This window comes from Acinonyx jubatus, chromosome E4 (assembly GCF_027475565.1).
Source record: "Acinonyx jubatus isolate Ajub_Pintada_27869175 chromosome E4, VMU_Ajub_asm_v1.0, whole genome shotgun sequence".
NCBI classification, from domain to species: domain Eukaryota; kingdom Metazoa; phylum Chordata; class Mammalia; order Carnivora; family Felidae; genus Acinonyx; species Acinonyx jubatus.
The window spans coordinates 24,801,140-24,818,724 of record NC_069395.1 but is presented as its reverse complement, the minus strand read 5'-3'; the positions used below and the strand labels follow the sequence as shown (position 1 = coordinate 24,818,724).

Genomic DNA, 17,585 nt, shown 5'->3' with positions numbered 1-17,585 from the left:
CCGAAGCCTTTAGGTAAAATGCTGAAGGAAATCAGTGGTGGGTAGATGAGGCTAATGGCCCCAGAGCCAACTCGTCCGTCCAAACATGGTGAACACAGAGGCACCGGGCATTATCTGCCTCCTGCTGGGCGACAACGGGATGTACCCAGCACTATCCATGAAACACTCTCGCCACAAAACCAGGCCTCTTGAGCGAACTGCCATTTTATAGGAAAGATGGGCTCAGAGAACCACGTTGGGCGACACTTCCCGATTTCACCCCGCACAGTTCAGAGTGTGGTCAACCCTGCACATGGAAAGAGACACAGAGTTCAAATAAATGCCGTTGGTGAACTTTATTTGCATCCTGATACAGACAAGTCAGCCATGAAAATGACCCAACATTTCCTAGACAATAGACAACATTTGAACACTGATTGCGTATTTAAGAATAGTAGAAGGATTTATGGGTGAAACGTTGCAGTGATGATTTACGATATGATACCAAGAAGTTGCCTCAGAATAATGCAGGTGTATGGGCTGGAGAGAGGAGGAGAGGCGCTCCAGATACAACAGGCCTGGCTACGTGCTGGTGGGTTATGAAAAGTGGCTGGGGTCCACAGGGATTTATTGTGTTATCATCTCTGTTTGGGTACATGTTTGGAGATTTCCAAAAGAAAATGTTAGCAAAAAGCAATACAAAGTATGGGCATGCCACTTAATTCTTCCATCATGATGGTGGTGGAGGAGGTGTGGACGTGGGTGTGTGTGAAATGTGTGAAGCGTGTGAGTGGGTGTGTATGTTCTCATGCTCTATTTGGTCCCAATTCAAGTTGCGGCTTTGGAACAATTGCAGTGACTTTCTGACAGCTGTGAAGAATGCCCCAACCTCCCAGGCACAGCTGAATTTCTAAAGGGCATCAGGCAAGCAAGCAGGCAGACACATGGGCAAGGCCACTCCTTAGGGGACTGCCGGGGCCAGCCCAACACGGTTATTCCCACGATCAAAGACTGAATAAAACTGTCTAATGAAGACATCACCCAGGATCCAGAGGGGCCCAGCTGGGGGCTGGATGTCAAGACCTTGAAAGCCACTGCTGCAAAACTCCATTCCATCCACAAAGTCCTGGGGTTGGAAAAAAGATGTAAGTGACATGTAGGGAGAAAGGGAAGCAGTGCTGCCTGGAGGCTGTACTGTGTGGTAGTGGGGGCGACTGGCCCTGGACCGTTCCATACGGTCACCACTTTGGCTGGTTGGTTCTTCCTCCTGCTTCCTGCACCTCTACTTGTTTACTCCGCAAAGAGCCTGCATAGGTTCATACATGTGGGCCTGGGCTTCTAAGATCTACAATTTTGCCAACTGTTCATCTGTTATACATGTCTCCCGCTTCCCCCTCCCCCCCCCCCCCCCCCCGCACCCCCGTTTGATAATCAGAAAAAGTGAAACTTTGTTGCCTGACGGGAAGAGCAAAAGGTTTGGCTTTAGAAGATGTTGGCTGGAATTCTGCTTTCTTTGTGAACCTCAACTCAATTTTTCAAGGGAGAGATGTTACACTGCTATTTTGTGTTCTGGGAAGAATCCTTTTTTAGATATAAAGCAAGTAGGCGTTCATTTTTCCACGAGAAGGGTATAACTTTCTCCAGTCTTATTTTTTTAGTTTGGCAAAGACTTGGGGTCTACCGAGCAGGTGTGGTCTTTCCAACAACCATTTGAGATTTGAGGTTGCTGATGAGGGTAGAGGAAATTCAAAGAGGCCTTAAAGCACCTTCTTGAGAAGGTGGGGTGCCGGAGTCCTGAAGGGTGTATAGGCTGATGAATTTGGCACGGTTCAAATGTCTAGCTTATCCTCAGTTTGGGGTTCACAGTGACAACTCCAGAATCCCTTTGTTGGAGATGCTTAGGGACTTGACATGAAGCTGTTTTCTAAAGCAAAACGTTTGCTTTTTTTAGTAGTGCAATTGCTGGATTGTAAGGTAGTTCTATTTTTAACTTTTTGAGGAAGCTCCATACAATTTTCCAGAGTGGCTGTACCAGTTTGCATTCTTACCACCAATGCAGAAGGGCTCCCCTTTCTCCACATCCTCGCCAACACCGTTGTTTCTGGTGTTGTTGATGTTAGCCATTCTGACAGGTGGGAGGTGATATCTCATTGTGGTTTTGATTTGTATTTCCCTGTTGATCAGTGATGTTGAGCATTTTTCATGTGTCAGTTGGCTATCTGGATGTCTTTGGAGAGATGTCTATTCATGTCTTCTGCCCATTTTTTAATTGGGTTATTTGTTTCCTGGGTGTTGAGTTTTAGAAGTTCTTTATATGTTTTGGATACTAATCCTTTATCAGATAGATCTTTGCAAATATCTTCCCCCTTTCTGTAGGTTGCCTTTTAGTTTTCTCGATTGTTTCCTTCACTGCAGAAGCTTTTTTATTTTGACGAGTTCCCAATAGTTTATTTTTGTTTTTCTTTCCCTGACCTTAGGAGACACATCTAGAAATAAGTTGCTAAGGCTGATGTCAAAGAGGTTACTGCCTGTGTTCTCCTCTAGGATTTTTATGCAATTATACTGCTAAGTATTTATCCAAAGAATACAAAAATACTAATTTAAAGGGATGTATGCACCCCAATGTTTATAGCAGCATTATCTACAATAGCCAAATTATGAAAACAGCCTGAGTGTCTGATGAATGGATATACACATATATATACATGTATATATATATATATATATATATATATATATTTATAATGGAATATTACTCAGCCATAAAAAGAATGAAATCTTACCATTTGCAATGACATGGATGGAGCTAGAGAGTTTTATGCTAAGTGAAATAAGTTAGTCAGAGAAAGACAAATACCATATGATTTCATTCATATGTGGGATTTAAGAAACAAAACAAACGAGCAAAGGGGGAAAAAAAGAGAGAGAGGCAAACCAAGAAACTATAGAAAACCAACTGATGGTTTGTTTAGCTTAACTATAGAAAACAAACTGATGGTTACCAGAAAGAGGGGAGATGGGTGGGGAGATGAGAGAATTAGGTGATGGGGATTAAGGAGGGCACAGGGTATTGTATGGAAGTGTTGAATCATCGTACTCCATAGCTGAAACTAATATTACCCTGTATGTTAACTAACTGGAATTTATTTTTTTTAAGTTTTAAAAAATTTATTTTGAGAGAGAGAAGGGGGTGGGGAGAGGCACAGAGAGGGAGAGAAAGAATCCCAAGGAGGCTCCGTGCTGTCAGCGCAGAGCCCGACGCAGGGCTCGAACTCACAAACTGTGAGATCATGACCTGAGCTGAAATCAAGGCTTGGATGCTTAACCACCCAGGTGCCCCACGAACTGGAATTTAAATAAAAGCCAAAAAAAAAAAAACACACCACCCCACATTTGTTTTCACTTGCATTGTCTGTTTATATTTGGTGGCTTGCGGAAGCAGTTAATGGAGAACAAGATGTGAGGGTCGGTAAGTCCCCAAAGTCCTCTACACCTTAGTACCTCCATTCTGGTGCAATCACCCAGGTGCTGTGGGTGGCTCTTGGGTAAAGTTAGCGTGTTGAGTGTCACCAAAGAACTCCATGTGATGTTGGAAATCTGGGCCAATGGTGGTGTGAAACGATCACAGATTTCCCCAGGAATTCCCTTTCTACCTCACTCTACCGACTTAGGAATCCACTGCGCAAAAGACACTTTCTTGTTTGAGAAGAATGTTAATCTGAATGTTAGAAGATATAACCTGATTCTGTACTCCCTCTCCACGCAGCTCAAATCTTGAGCCACATAACCTTCCGAGTCTCAGTATCCTCATCTATAGAATGGGATAATAATATCCAGTCTTGCTGGATGTTTGAGGGGATTAAACGTGGTCGGTTGAAAAGTCCTACGTGACAACGCCCGGAAACTTCACTACATGGCTTGTACGAGGCTTGTTTCTGCTTCTCTGCAGGACAGGAAATGAGAGAGAACCAGCCGGTGGCCTTTCCACCACAGGCAGCTTTGTCCTTTCTAGAGGGGGCACTGCTGCTTTGGCACAGGGTAAGATGGGAGGGGGGCTCAGGGTAAGTGCAGGCTACCGAAAAGAAGAAGTAGCAGGCTCCTCGTGGGGAAGGGACAGCCCTGTGACTTGCAGAATAAGGAAACAGTTCTTACCAGCAGGGTGTAGGCAGTCGGTTGGAGGGTGTAGGAGACTCCGTTGATGATGAAGGTGACATCCGGCATGACGTTGAGGTTGGCACACTCCACAGCATACTAAAACACAGCACAGAGGATCCATTTAGAGGCCTCCCACCTCCCAAGAGAGGGCCTAGTTCCCCTGCTCCCGCCTCCCCCCAACCCCGGCAGGCACTGACTTCTCCATCCATGGGCTCTGCCCCAATGGCCTTCTGCAGCTGCTTGATCTTATTGGAGGGGCCCGTGATGAGGGAAGTCCCTGTGTCCACAATGGCCTGGCAGCCCTCCGAGCAGAACATCACTGTGCCTCCCACCTGGATTCTGAGGGCAAGGAAAATGTCGTGAGCCGCCCTCCCCGCTCCCCCACCCCAGATTCCTCCTCCCCAGCCCTGAAGTCTCCCCAGCTGCTCTCATCCTCTACAGGCTCTCAAATATACACTCGTGATTTCCATTTTGACTGTCTTACACATGAGTGTTTCTCAATTTTTCTGTGGCTGATACCCATAGCAGGAATACATGTACTCTCGGACCCAGTACACGTACCCACACACACGCAAGAAATAAAAATAAAAAATGAAACAGTGCTCAACCTTAACATGCGAACTGCACTCTGATATTTTCTATTTTAGTCCAGTTCATGAAAAATGTACGTCATGATCCCCTAAAATGAGGTCATGACTCATAAATGGGTAAGTCCTTACGGTTTGAAAAACCCTCAGTAGACAGTGAACACCGAAGCTTTTTGCTGTTTATCCCTCGTGCCAAGCACATGGCCTCACCTCCCCTTGCAGGAGCTTATTCTTGGCTGAATTGAGACTTGCGTTTCTTTGAACTCCTGGACGGTCTTGTCCAGTGCTAGGTGTGTGACCGGCCACTGGTCCCACTTCCTTGGTTGCTCCATGCCCAGACACACACACACACACACGTACGTATGCATGTATGTATGTCAAGACCCTGTCAATGTTACCTCCTTCATGAAACCCTTGCTTGAGGAGTTCTTCAGGTAGGAGCTGTCTTGCCCTGTCTGCCAAGGCCACTTTGGTGGCACATCTCATGGACCACAGTCCACCCTCCACTTCACCTGGTGGGGGTTTGTGTGTGTGTCTCATCTTCTGTACACACTCCATGGAGGCAAAATCTGAGTCCAGTTCACACCTGCACCCCTGTGTCACTCGCCCTTTGACCTATGTATTAATTAACGTTAAATGAGCCCCGAGTAGTTGGCTGAGCGTTCGTATTGACTTGAGGGAGAACCACGCGTGCAAGGAGGGAAGCTGAAACTTGGTACCATGTGCCTGCCGCCCTGGAGACCGAGGCCCCTCTTGCACCCCCACTCAGCCCCTCCATGCTTCTAGCCCTGCACAACGAGCCCCCAGCATCCTCTCCCAGGGACCAGCACTTTGATTCAGGTCAATTCAATCAACCCAATTTGAGTGGTGCCCATCCTGAGTTCTTCTGTCATACCATAACGAGAATACTCACACATCCAGTGCAATCTGCCAGTAGCCTTGCTTGGTGACCGGGACCCAGTTCAGATTCCCAGAGAAATGGGAATGGTCATAGCCTCCGAAAATCAGCTCACTCCCCACACCACTTTCTGGGTCACTACATGGAAAGAAAGGCAGGCTGTCAGGGAAGGGCCACTGGAAAACCCCAGGAAAAAGCCTCAGCCAGTGCCCTATTTCTTGGTCTGATCACTCACACCAAGTACCTATAGAGGGGAAATATCAGCCTAGGCTTTGAGACCAGAGTTCCCCACTACTGCAAGGTGATTAGTCTGGATCTTTTCTGGCAAAAGGATAGAAACAGGTCTGCGTAATGATTTGTGAATGTTTTCTTCTTGGGTAAAAGGGCTAGGAAGGTGGGAAAGGGTGATGACAGCTCTGATCATGCAACACTCACACGGAACCAAGGCCAAGGCCATCTGAGGGATGCACACACCGTGTGACTTGAGGCACCCCCCAAAGCCTTTCCCCCCAAGTATCTTTCCCACTATTGTTTTGGTGGTGCCTGGTGCCTGGAGCTTCCGGGTTATTCTCTCCATCGTGTTAAGGTGAAGAAGCTAATGTGAATGCAACGTGACTTACTAGAGCTTGAAAACTTATTAATCTTCACCGATGTTGATTTTTCAGATTATGTTCTGGCACCTAACAGGATTCTGGGGAAATAGGACATGAAACTGATTCATTTTCAAGAGGAAAATGATCAGAAAAATACAAAACTCTGGGCGCTACAAGTCAGGGTGGTAAAGGGGAAGAGAACTGGGAATCCGTGAGCATCATAGAAAAGTGGTTTTAGTGGGGGTTGGGGGAAGAACTGTTTGTTGATGGCCTTTGTGCAGGGCACTGGGCAAAGAATGTTATCTGCTTAATCCTATTTATCTCTTACATCATCCTTGTGGCCATTTGAGGAAACTGAGGCTCAGGGCTTAAATCCAGATCAGTCAGACTGCAAAGCCTCTGCTATTTCCCATCCTAAACTTTCTCTCTCCCGGCTGGAAGGGAGCTGCTCAGGAACCTGTAAGGGAGCAGCAGAGATGTCTGGGCCACCTGCCGTCCCGCTCCCAGCTCTGCCTGGGCTGGTCCCAACTGCAGCCATGCAGTATAATAGAGGAAATTCAAGTCTCTCCACATAGGAGTGGAGAAAAAGGGAAATGGGCTTACGCTAAAGCTGGGTCAGCTCAGACCAGATCTCACTGGGAGGGAGTCAGAAAGGTAAGAAATCTCCTTCCTATGTAGGGATGAAGGTTAGGTGAGCCTTTCTGGATCCCAGGCATGCGAGCCTTATGACCTTTTCCAACTATAGCAAGCAATTTAAAACAATTGTATAAATAGACCATTTAGAACTGTACAGTTCACTGGTGTTCTAGATATTCACATTGTGGCGAACCGGTCTTCAGAAGCTTTTCATCCTGCGCATGGAAACTCCATACTCCTTGAACAATAACTTTCTATTCCCCACCCCCCTCCGTCCCTCGCACCTGGCAGCCTCCATCTTGGTTTCTGTCTCTCTGAATCTGACCCTGTAGGGAGCTTCATGCAAGTGGAATCATACAGTGTTTCTTTTCTGGCTTATTTCACTTAGCATAATGTCCTCAAGGTTCATCCATTTGTAGCTTGCGTTAGAATTTCATTCCTTTTTCAGGCTGAGTGATATTCTATTGTATTTTATTAGTGCCTTAACATTTCATTATTTTATTGTCAGCTTACTTTCGAATTTTTTCCTGCATCTTACCACTGGAATCACGCTTCCTGAGGGCAGGGGCTGTCTTCCTTGTTTTATTGCGCTCCTGGTGCCCAGTATCACAGTCAGCACAGAATAGGAGCTTGATAAATATTTATTCATTGCATAAATGAGTACTCAATCCCAGAGATTCCTCATATTAGTTCAGTGTGGTACAATTTACAAGGTGAGGCAAACCCCATTTCCTCAACATCCAGAGAGGGTAAACCCAAGGTCACACAGCTGATAATAGGTCAAGAAAGAGATCCAAGCCGGGTACTTGACTACTAAGTCTGGTGCTCTTTTGACTGGACCGTGTTGTCTCCCTGTAGTCATAACTGACCTTAACCTTGGTGGGCTTGACGGGCCTACCTGCTCATGTACACAGAAAACATGGGTATGTCCACCAGGTTCTGTGCCATCATGTTGTCGAACACCGGGGTCACCCCTCCCACAGCCAAGGAGGGGTATCCCAGGCCCAGAATTCCATCAAACTCTGCGTTCACAAAGGTCTGGCCAGGCTCCGTGACACTCTCTCCAAATTGCTGGCCGACCACAAGCAATCCTTCCACCTAATGGGAGAAAACCCGAAAGAAAACTGCATGGGAGATCTTTGGCAAACAATCTCAGATTCCCGAATTCTCCCTCTGGCCTGAACAGAATGTTTCCCCCACCCAACTTTTCTTGATTCAATGGGCACAGTGATTTCACCACATTCTCACAACCTTATTTTTTTTATGTAAACTTTTAAAAGTTGAAGTGTAATACAGAAATCGTAAGTGGACAGTGCAGAGAATTTTCACAAACTGTACTCGCCCTTGTCAGCAAGCTCCCGAACGGGAAGCCCCTTCATGCACCCTGCAAATCACACACCCTGCAAATCATGGCGCCTTTCCTCAAGAGTAACCCATCTCCTGGTTTCCCCACCTATACTGCCTTTGCCTCTTCTTGAGTTTTTGTATCAATGGAATCTTACAGGATGAATTCTTGTTTATATGGCTCCTGTCACTCAACATACTAGTGCAGTCTGTTGTAACTTTGCTCATTGCCACTAGTATTCCATGGTATGACTACATCATCATCATCCATTCTACCATGGATGGATATTTGGGTTGTTTTCGGTATTGACTATTGCTAACAGTAATGCTTGTACATGTCTTCTAGTGGACATGCTGGGTTTATGCTTAGGAAAAAAACTGCTAGATAACAGGATATGTAAGTGTTTTGCCTGAGTAAATACTGACAATGAGTTTTCCAAAGTGATTGTACCAATTGACATTTCCCATACCAACGTTTGAGAGTCCCAGTTGCTTCAGATTCTCAATGACACTGGATATTACCTATCTTTTCCATTTTAGTCTTTTCGTGGATATGCAGTGGGTTATGTTGGGGTTTTAATTTGTATTTCCTAATACTAATGAAACTGAATATTTGGATAACCTCTTGTGTGAAGCGGGTTATCTGCATTTTTCTTATTGATTGGTAGGAATTTTTTATTCTGGAATCAAGTCCTTTTTTGGATAGATGTATTACAAATATCTTCTTCCAGACTTGGCTGGTGTTTTTCAGTGAGCAGAAGATATGAATTACGGTGTAGTCAAATTTATCATTTTTTTCCCCTCTTTAATTAGTGGTTTTTGTAACATGTTGCAGAAACTTTTGCCTACCCTAAGGTCCTGAAGACATTTTCCTATGTTTTCTTCTAAAAGCTTTCTTATTTCACTTTTCATATTAACACCTACAATGTATCAGAAGGTTTGATGATGTGTGAGATAGGAGCCAAGATTCTTTTGTTTGTTGGTTGGTTATATGGAAATCCAAATGAGCTAGAACCATTTAATAAATACACTGTCATTTCCTCCACTGCACTGCAGTTTCACGTTCAACATAATTCAGAGTAGTTTCTTAATTTTCTCTTTTGTCCCATTTGTCTATTTGCTTATCTTGTGCCAATACCACATTATCTCAATTACTAGAACTTCATTATAGGTCTTAATATTTATAGTGTGTTTCTTCGTCTAGATGGTATGAGTGTATTACATACCCATATAAATTTTAGAATTAGCTCACAATTTCTAATAAAAATTGCCATTTTTTTTGATTAACAGATCTATTGATCAATTTGAAAAAACTTTGACTTATCTATAATACTGAGTCATGAAATACTGAGTCATTTCAATTTATGTAGATCTTCCTTAGTCTCACTCAATAATGTTTTGTAGTGTATTTAGAATAGAGATCTTGAAATATTTAACATTTTTGTTAAATTTATGTCTAGGTATTTGATGTTTCTAATGGTGTTATAAATAATGTCATTAAAGATCTATTTTCCAGGGGCGCCCGGGTGGCTTAGTCGGTTAAGTGTCCGACTTTGGCTCAGGTCATGACCTCGCGGTTTGTGAGTTTGAGCCCCGCGTCCGGCTCTGTGCTGAGAGCTCAGAGCCTAGAGACTGCTTGGGATTCTGTGTCTCCCTGTCTCTTTGCCCCTTTCCCACTCACTTTCTGTCTCTATCTCTCAAAAATAAATAGGTTTTAAAAAATCTATTTTCCATGTTTTCCTGATATATGGAAATTCAAATCATTTTGTTCATTAATCTAGTATTCAGCAACTTTGTTAATTAATTATTAACCCCAATTGTCTGTAGATATTTTTGGATTTTTTACATGTAGAATTTTGTCATATGTGAATAATGACAGTGTAATTTCTTCCTTTATAATCCTAATACCCTTAGTTTCTTTTTTCTTGTCTTACTGCACTGAGAGTAGGCATCTTGGACTCATTCTTTTTTTTTTTTTTTTCTTTGCCTTAACTCATTCTTGAAAGCCTGCCACCAGGCTTTCTGCCCTGTGCACTGTTTCTCTGTGGATTCCTCTTTGCTGCCTCTCTAGAACTCAGCACACTGAGCAGACTGGCCCACTGCCGTTATCTCAAACAGGAAATGCTACTCCCTCCTGGCCAGGCTTCCCCCTTTCCCTGGAAGCCAACTCCCTGTTTCCACCTCTTCCAGAGGCAGATCTGAAACTCTTCCCCTAACAGCTCTGCAAAATATTCTGTCCCCCAAGTTTCTGGCCAAAAGACAAAAGAGGAAGGAATTGTACTCACATAGACTTGGTCGGTTCCAATGATTCCAGACAAGCTCCCAGTCCCATACTGAATGGAGAAATGATTCCCCAGCGCGCTGTATGTGTTGGACTGGGAAGGGTAGAACCTGGCATGTGTCTCTGGAAAAGCAAGGATGCTGCTCTTGCCTGGGACATCAGCTCACTGCCTCCGTCCCTGCCCTGATACCACAGAGATGCAGGGTCTATTCCCTCAACTCCCAGATTGAGTGGGGGCATCTAGAAAGGTTGGCCATGGCCCTCCTTAGTTAGTTACTACATTCTCCTCTAGCCACATGTGGTGGCCTAAATGGAGAACAAATAATTGTCCCTGGGAAACGTGATTACTCACAGTGACCTCATGAGGCACACCAAGATAAGCGTCATGTATCAGGCGCCATCAGAAGTCTCCACCAACTAGTATGGGTCAGAGCCTGGTATTCAAAAGAAACTCAGAGATAAATAAATACCATGCCAGGCAACTACTCTCAATTCCTTGCCTAACCTGTAGACACCCAATTTTGGGGTTTTCTGAGACATTGTGCCTCTAGAATTTATCCAGCACAGACTAAGACATCTTTCCTTAGCTCTTCCCTTTCCGACGCTAACAAAGACGTCTGAGTTACCTCCGGCCAAATAAACCCACCCCTACATTGTGCCCTGTCAGCCCCACCTCTGATATCCTGGGAGGTAGGCCACCAAGCCCTCTTGCAGCAGGTGAATAGTCAGCACTAGAACCCAACCCATCGACCTGCCCAGAAACAGCCATTTGAACGGAACTTTCTCCCACATTCTTTCGGGTGTTCCAAAGGGAGCGAGTCATCATGTGTTCAAAGATTTGTATCGACTTTGTATTTTCAGTGGCTGAGTTTTCCCCTATTAATTCGGGTCAGTATGAAAGTTGCTGGCCTGGATAGCAGTCAGATTTTAGCTCTGTCCCTGGCTCAGCCTTGTTTTCACCATAGGTGAAGGTCCCAGGGTGGACTCAGAGGTGGAGAGGGGAAGCTGGTGCAGCCTGGATGGCCAGTTCCTGGAAATCAAGCTCCCTTCCCCCAGAGGGCCAGGCCCTGGCTGCCATTGACCCTGGCCCTACTTACTGCAGGCTGGGCTCGTGCAGTACACAGAAGGGACCCAGAGGTTGGAGGAGCCAGTGTCAAAGATGACGGTGAAGTTCTGCGGTGGAGAGCCAATGGAGATGGAGCCAAAGTATTCTGTCTATAGGGGAGGGAGGGAAGGGAGGAGAGTGTAGGTGGTGGGAAAGGGGAAGATGCTCACCAGGGGGCCTAGGGAGAGCTCTCCGGGGCCAGAGCCTGGGCTAGCACAGACTGGAGCTTACAGAGCCTCGGGAGTGGCAACAAAAGGGAGAAGGAGCAGAGAAAGGGCTATAAGGGAGACGATCAAATCAGCCTCTCAGCCCCTGCTTATCTTTAGCTTTTGTTCGCATTATTCTTCATAATCACTCTACGAGCAAGGCAGAAGAGACTGTGATGCCTGTGTTCTGCAATCAGGGAAGGGAAGCCGGTGAAGGTTAAGTCATGTGTCCCAGGACATGCAGCAGGGCCCTTCTGACTGGCATGCTTGCCCTGCTCATCCCTTTTCTTTTGCAGAGAGCTCTACATGGCTGGGCGCACTGGGGCTTGCTCGGTCAAATCCATAGGGACCCAGGGGATCAGTCCCTATGGGTTATCCTAGAGGAGAAATCCACACTGACCTTCGGTGTTGCTGGCCGACACTGGCCATTCCCAAAGGCCAAACCATCCTCCCACCTCCCCCATCCCCAGCCCCTGCCCCGGGACTCCTCACATCCATGTAGTTGATGAGGGGCTCGTTGGCACCCTGGCTCATCGTGCAGGCCTCGGTGTACTGGATCATGTCCAAATTCTGGGATTTCCAGAACTCGGAGAGCTGGCCCCGTGCCCGCAGCTTCTTCCGGAGGGACGGATGCCTCCTGAGGGGCACCCTGAGGACAAAGCCCCGTGTGAGGAGGAGATGCCTTTCTGCCTCTCTCGGACCCTGCCCTCTCCCCACCCCATTTTGCCAGAGGCAAACTGGGAAATGACACAGGAGAAGTTCTGCAAGGCAGCATGCCAGAGTTTGGCCAGAATTGGTGCCCTCTCGGCCCCCGGCTTGTCAGTCTGATCTCTGCCTCCTGAAGATTCTTAGAATCTTAGACTTGAATTGGCCTTCCCTCTCACAGACAAGCTCTTTGAGATTTTCTAGGAAAATGTTCTGCAATTTTACATGAACCTTGTCAGGGGACGATATAAAAGGGCAGAAAAACTATTGGGGGGCAGCCATGGTCAGTCTTTCGAGCAAGTACTCGGTCTTGTGAGCTCCACACCAAGCTGCAGGTTCCTGCTCTTTACTAACAAGAGAGGCTCCCTGGGCCTTGGGCAGCAGTTTCTGTCAGAGATGGAGGCAGAGGGCTGGCTTGTCGTGGGCTGGGGGTCAAGGCCAACACAAGATGGCCCTTAGTTTCTTCTCCTCTTCAATTCCCCGTCATCTTTCCTCTCCCAGGGCAGCCCTAGGCTTGAGGGCAGGGAGCTGCCCCAGCTGGACACAGTGCTGGGGACGTGGCCTCACCTGTGGAGTGTTTTTTGAGTCAGTCCCAAGTCCAGGAGCACCAGCAGCAAAAGAACGAGTGTTTTCATCATGGGCCCAACCAGCAGCTTCTGCCTTGCTCTGTCGTGGCCTTCCTTGCCCCTTCTCTTTTCTTCTCTCCCACAGGCCGGTAGGGACCGAATCTCCTTAACTCTCAGATCTGCCCTGCCTTGCCCAGCCCAGCCTGAGGACCCAATGATAAGGCCTCTTGCGTCAATATCCGGGCCCCGGAACAAACACAGTGAGTTTAACAAGGCGTCTTTCTTCCTCCCCTCAGCTCCTTTCCCTCCTGCAGGGGCGGGCTGGGTCTGGAATGGGACTTGGGGGTCTGTGCACCCTCAAAGAGTAAGAGGACTGTGTAGGTTCAGCTTCTCTGCCAGTTTTTGGGGTCCTACCCTGCTCCCTAGAAACCCTGTATTTATCACTTGAGAGAGCAATGTGCCCCTGGACAGTGGGACCCGTCTACTCACGTGTTACCACTAGTGGCCTGGCTGAGGACTCCCGGGGGGTGGAACGTCAGTCATCACATTTGGGGCAACTCAAAATATCAATCAGGCTGTTTTCTATGTATTTCCTAGTCTCTCCTCACTCCTCCGGGAGCCTCGGGGGCAGCTGACCCTCCCTCAGTCCACTCTGAGGCAGAAACTTGCACTCCTCAAAGCCCCTAGAAAGGGAGATTGGGCTTGTGGGGCTAGTTTTTTGGACCCCAAGAACTTGATGCATCTGGAGCTACGGGGCGGAAAGAGGTTTGGAGAAGAATACAGGGGCGGCCCTGGAAGGGGCCTGGGAGGTACTAGACGCGGTGGGGCTGGGGGTCATGAGTCTGCAGCAGGTGTCTGTATTACTTTGCCGGGACTGCTATAACAACTTAGCACAGATTGGGTGACTTAACAGAAATTTATTTTCTGGTGATTCCAGAGGCTAGACGTCCAAGACTAAGGCATAGGCAGGGTTGGTTTTTCCGGAGACCTCTTTCCTTGACTTGTAGAGATGTCTACATATTCCCTCTTCACAAGATCTTTCCTCTGTGTGTGTCTGTGTCCTGATTTCCTCTTCTTATAAGTCATATTGGATTAGGACCCATCCTAAAGACCCCATTTTAACATTGTTCCCTCTTTAAAGGCCCTATCTCCAAATACAGTCGCATTCTGAGGTCCTGGAGGTTAAGAACTCACCCTAAGAATTTGGGGGGATACATTTCAGCCCATGACAGTGTCCAAAGACAGAAGGACCCTCAGTCTGTCATGGGGAGTAGGGGGTGGTGGGGTTCAGTGCTCAGTTACCCTAGCGTGCCTAGCTATTGCTATGAACCATGTCTATGACCACCCCACCTCCTAAACGGAGGGCGGGCTTTATCTCCTTGAGTGAGGATGGAGGGCGGTGAGAAGAAACACCTTCCCCCGGCCATGACCCTGACCTAGGTTTATGGGACGCCCTGAACCAAGGCAGTAGAGGCCAACACCACCGTCACACTTACCAATACGTCCTACCTCTGGAGTAAAGGCAGGGGACCAGAGTTCAGGTCACCAGTTAAGCCACAGCCAGCAATTTGGCAGGTGTCTTAACTGTTGCTATGAGTTCTGCTTTCCATCTCTGAAGCCCAAGAAGCAGACAAACTTGGGAATGTGGAGCTAAGCTGAGTCCTGCCGTGAGCTCCAAAAGTGTGAAAGGACATCACAAGGACTTAGGGAACAGCCTGGACCCTTGAAACCCTGATCCCAAGGGAACAAAGCCTCTTTAGCATTTACTCCCGTGACAGTTCTCTTTGACCCATCATTGGGGAGGGACGTCTCTCCCCTACAAGGGCAGCATGAGCCAGAAGTGGCTAGAAGTTGAGATAATTTGTTGTGCTCTGTCATAGTTTGCCCATAACTGTCCAACCACTGGGAAGCTTAGTCTTGTTATCCGCCAAATACCCTACATTGTGGAGTTTTAAGGAGGACTCAACACACAAAATAAGGTATGTAGAAGTACTTGAAAAACCGTAATGTCATCAGACTGAAGATCTTCACTAGAAAAACCTTGCACTGGAAGACCTTTCCTTGCCATCAGGGCAAGCTCACTTTCATAGCAGATGAGGACACTGAGGTGCGGAGGGGCAGAGTGACAAGCCCGAGAGCACGTGGTCCCTTTAGTGGCAGAGCTAAGGTTAAGACCCAGGTCTCCTAACTTCCAGTCCAGGGATCTTTCTGCCCCAGAATTATCATCATTGTTACTGAACTGTTGGCATGAGCATAGCTGTACCCCTCCCCCGTCGCCTCTCTTCCAGGCCAGTCCCCACCTCCCGCTGGCCTCTGTTTATTGTGAGTGGAGGGTTCGGCTGGCTCAGACTGGAAAACAAGCTGGTTGGTCTGTGCTGTGGGCCACCTGTCCCCTGACTGGATCAGAGACATCCTGGATTGTCTGCGAGGAGCTGTGGGGTCTGGCTGGGTTTTGGAACGTTCGAGACAGGCTAGAGGCAGGACTATGGGGATGTTTGTCAGAACGAATGGGGTCTGTTCTCTCTGGGAACAACAGGAAACTCACCTGCCCTGGTTGCAGATTACTGGATCCTCCCATGCTGGAACCAAACATCGCTGTGGACCATTTGGGAACAAAAGCCCTTGGACATGTGCATGACGGTGTGTGTGTGTGTGCGCATGTGTATGTGTGTCCTTTCAGGAAAGAGAGGGAAGAGCATTTGGGGTGAAATGGTATCATGTGGGCAAAAAACAGGACATAGCATGAGCGATGATCCCATCCTTCTGCACTGGGAGAGGGTCTCTGGGAAGAGAGAGACCCTCAGGGGTGTGGATTGGAGGCTGGGCCGATGCAGGGTTTTGTCTGTTTCCAGAGCATTTGAAAGCTCTTGGAGTGAGCCTATCCAATCAGCTTCTCCTTTCTGGAGCTTCAGCTTCAGAAGATAAATTAGTCATGAGGACGGTTGCTCAGTGCTCCATGGAACCAGCTTCATGAGGGCTCCAGACACAGTGTCCGTGTAAGACACAAGCAGCTGCTTCTCCTTCATGCTCAACTGGCTCCTGATCGCAGGGGAGCCAACAAGCTGGGATGCTCTCGGTCCTGGCTCTGGCCACCTCACCAGCGCCGCATGAATGTGACCAACTGGAAAATGTCCCAACCTCCTTTCTGCTTGAAGCTGATGAATGAAGGAAAATCTACTGTGCTTTGCGTGGTACGGTAGAAAGAGGGCTGGGATGGGACGCCTGGATCTAGTCTTGGCTTTGCCACTAACTGGCCATATGACCTTGGATAAATCGCTTTTCTCTGAGTCTAGTTTCCTTGTCTGTACGATGAAAAGGGTGGGTTGGGTAATAATAACAAGGAACATTTTGAGGGCATAGACTATGTGCCAGGCTCTGAGCGAAGGACCTTAGAAACATTAGCTATTCTACCTTCACACCAATCCTAACAGGCAGGTGTTATTTTAAAGCCCATTTTACAGATGAGATCATTGAGGCACAGAGAGGTTAAGCCACTTGCACAAGGTGCTGTAACCAGGATTCAAACCCAGGTTTGCCTGACTGTAAAGTCGATGATCTGTATTGGGTGATCTCGAGGGTCTGACATTCGAGAATTTCTTCCTGGAAGAGAAAGACCGAGAGAGAGGGTGGGAAGGAGGAGTGGGGAAGAGGGGGGAGAGAAAATAATTTCCTGCGTGATGGAAAATTTGAGGCCTTTTAATTGTAAGAAGAGAGCAGGGTGTGTGCAGGGTGGAGGGTGGTGGTGAGTTGCTGTGCGATGAGAAATCTTGTACATATTTTTTGCAAATATTTTCTGCTTTGCCTTCAAGGAGCCTCTCAGCAAGGATCATTACAGGTGCAAAAATCCCCCCCGCCCCATGCACCCTTCTGCTAGTTCCCCATGACCCAGACACTGAATTCTGAAAACTTCAAGTTTAAAGTGACAGATCCATTTGCTAATTGCTGAAACAAGAGCTCCTGGCACAAAGGTTTGCTTTTCCCAGGGGCCTGATCTGCTTTGGGTTGGTAATGCCTCTTGTTTTCATGCAACCGGAAAAAAGAAGGATCTAACGTGTCCAGCATCTCGCCACGTCAGGAATCCGGTGAGCGTGAGTCATTTCCAAAACCATTGTCAACCCTATTCTGGGAAGGTGCCCTTCAGACCAGAAAGTATTGCAGTTCAGCCAGCAGAGGACACAGGCATCGGGAAGGTTTCTGACCTGAATACTGTGTGTGCAGGTGCCCTTGTCCCCCGACCTGTAAGCCTGAAGAGCGGTTCATGCCTTGGGCTTGCCAGAGAGCATGACTGCACACCGACAGCACGAGTTTCCGTGCTTGTTACTCATCCCAGGCTTTGAAAGCAGACAAAGCAGGGTCTGGAGTCCAACCGCACCACTTAGGTAGATGTGCGATACGGGGTTTGTTGTGGACCATCAGGTTCCTGTGCCGTAGAAAAGGAACAGTGGTGTCCTCACAGGGTGATGTGAGGACTCCATGAGACCATCCTCGGGAGGAGTGTTTTCTATGTCCTGCCCATCCCAGCACCTGACA

At 47.4% G+C, this 17,585-nt stretch overlaps 1 protein-coding gene across 2 annotated transcripts; it reads right to left on the bottom strand.

Annotated features, from left to right (window-relative positions):
- Nucleotides 1-293: 293 nt before the first annotated feature.
- On the bottom strand, nucleotides 294-13,242 carry CTSE (cathepsin E). 2 transcript variants are annotated; one of them, XM_015069908.3, is made up of 9 exons: nucleotides 13,057-13,239; nucleotides 12,277-12,433; nucleotides 11,571-11,688; nucleotides 10,478-10,596; nucleotides 7,747-7,946; nucleotides 5,635-5,757; nucleotides 4,332-4,473; nucleotides 4,132-4,230; nucleotides 801-1,105 (listed from the first exon to the last, which is right to left on the bottom strand). In XM_015069908.3, the coding sequence occupies exons 1-9, from the start codon at nucleotides 13,125-13,127 to the stop codon at nucleotides 941-943; spliced, it is 1,194 nt and encodes a 397-aa protein (XP_014925394.1). In that variant the 5' UTR covers nucleotides 13,128-13,239; the 3' UTR covers nucleotides 801-940. The 2 variants fall into 2 exon arrangements, with proteins under 2 accessions (XP_014925395.1, XP_014925394.1); XM_015069909.3 differs by lacking the exon at nucleotides 4,332-4,473 and having other exon boundaries at nucleotides 294-1,105; nucleotides 13,057-13,242.
- Between the last annotated feature and the right edge of the window lie 4,343 nt (nucleotides 13,243-17,585).

Excerpts from the sequence above, each read along its gene's own strand:
- CTSE (XM_015069908.3), bottom strand. The coding sequence starts at position 13,127 with ATGATGAAAACACTCGTTCTTTTGCTGCTGGTGCTCCTGGACTTGGGA. Across the intron at positions 7,947-10,477 it reads TTGGAACCGACCAAGTCTAT|GTGGAAGGATTGCTTGTGGT; the intron begins GTGAGTACAATT and ends TTCTCCCATTAG. Across the intron at positions 1,106-4,131 it reads CGACTGCCTACACCCTGCTG|GACTTTGTGGATGGAATGGA; the intron begins GTAAGAACTGTT and ends TTCCAACCCCAG.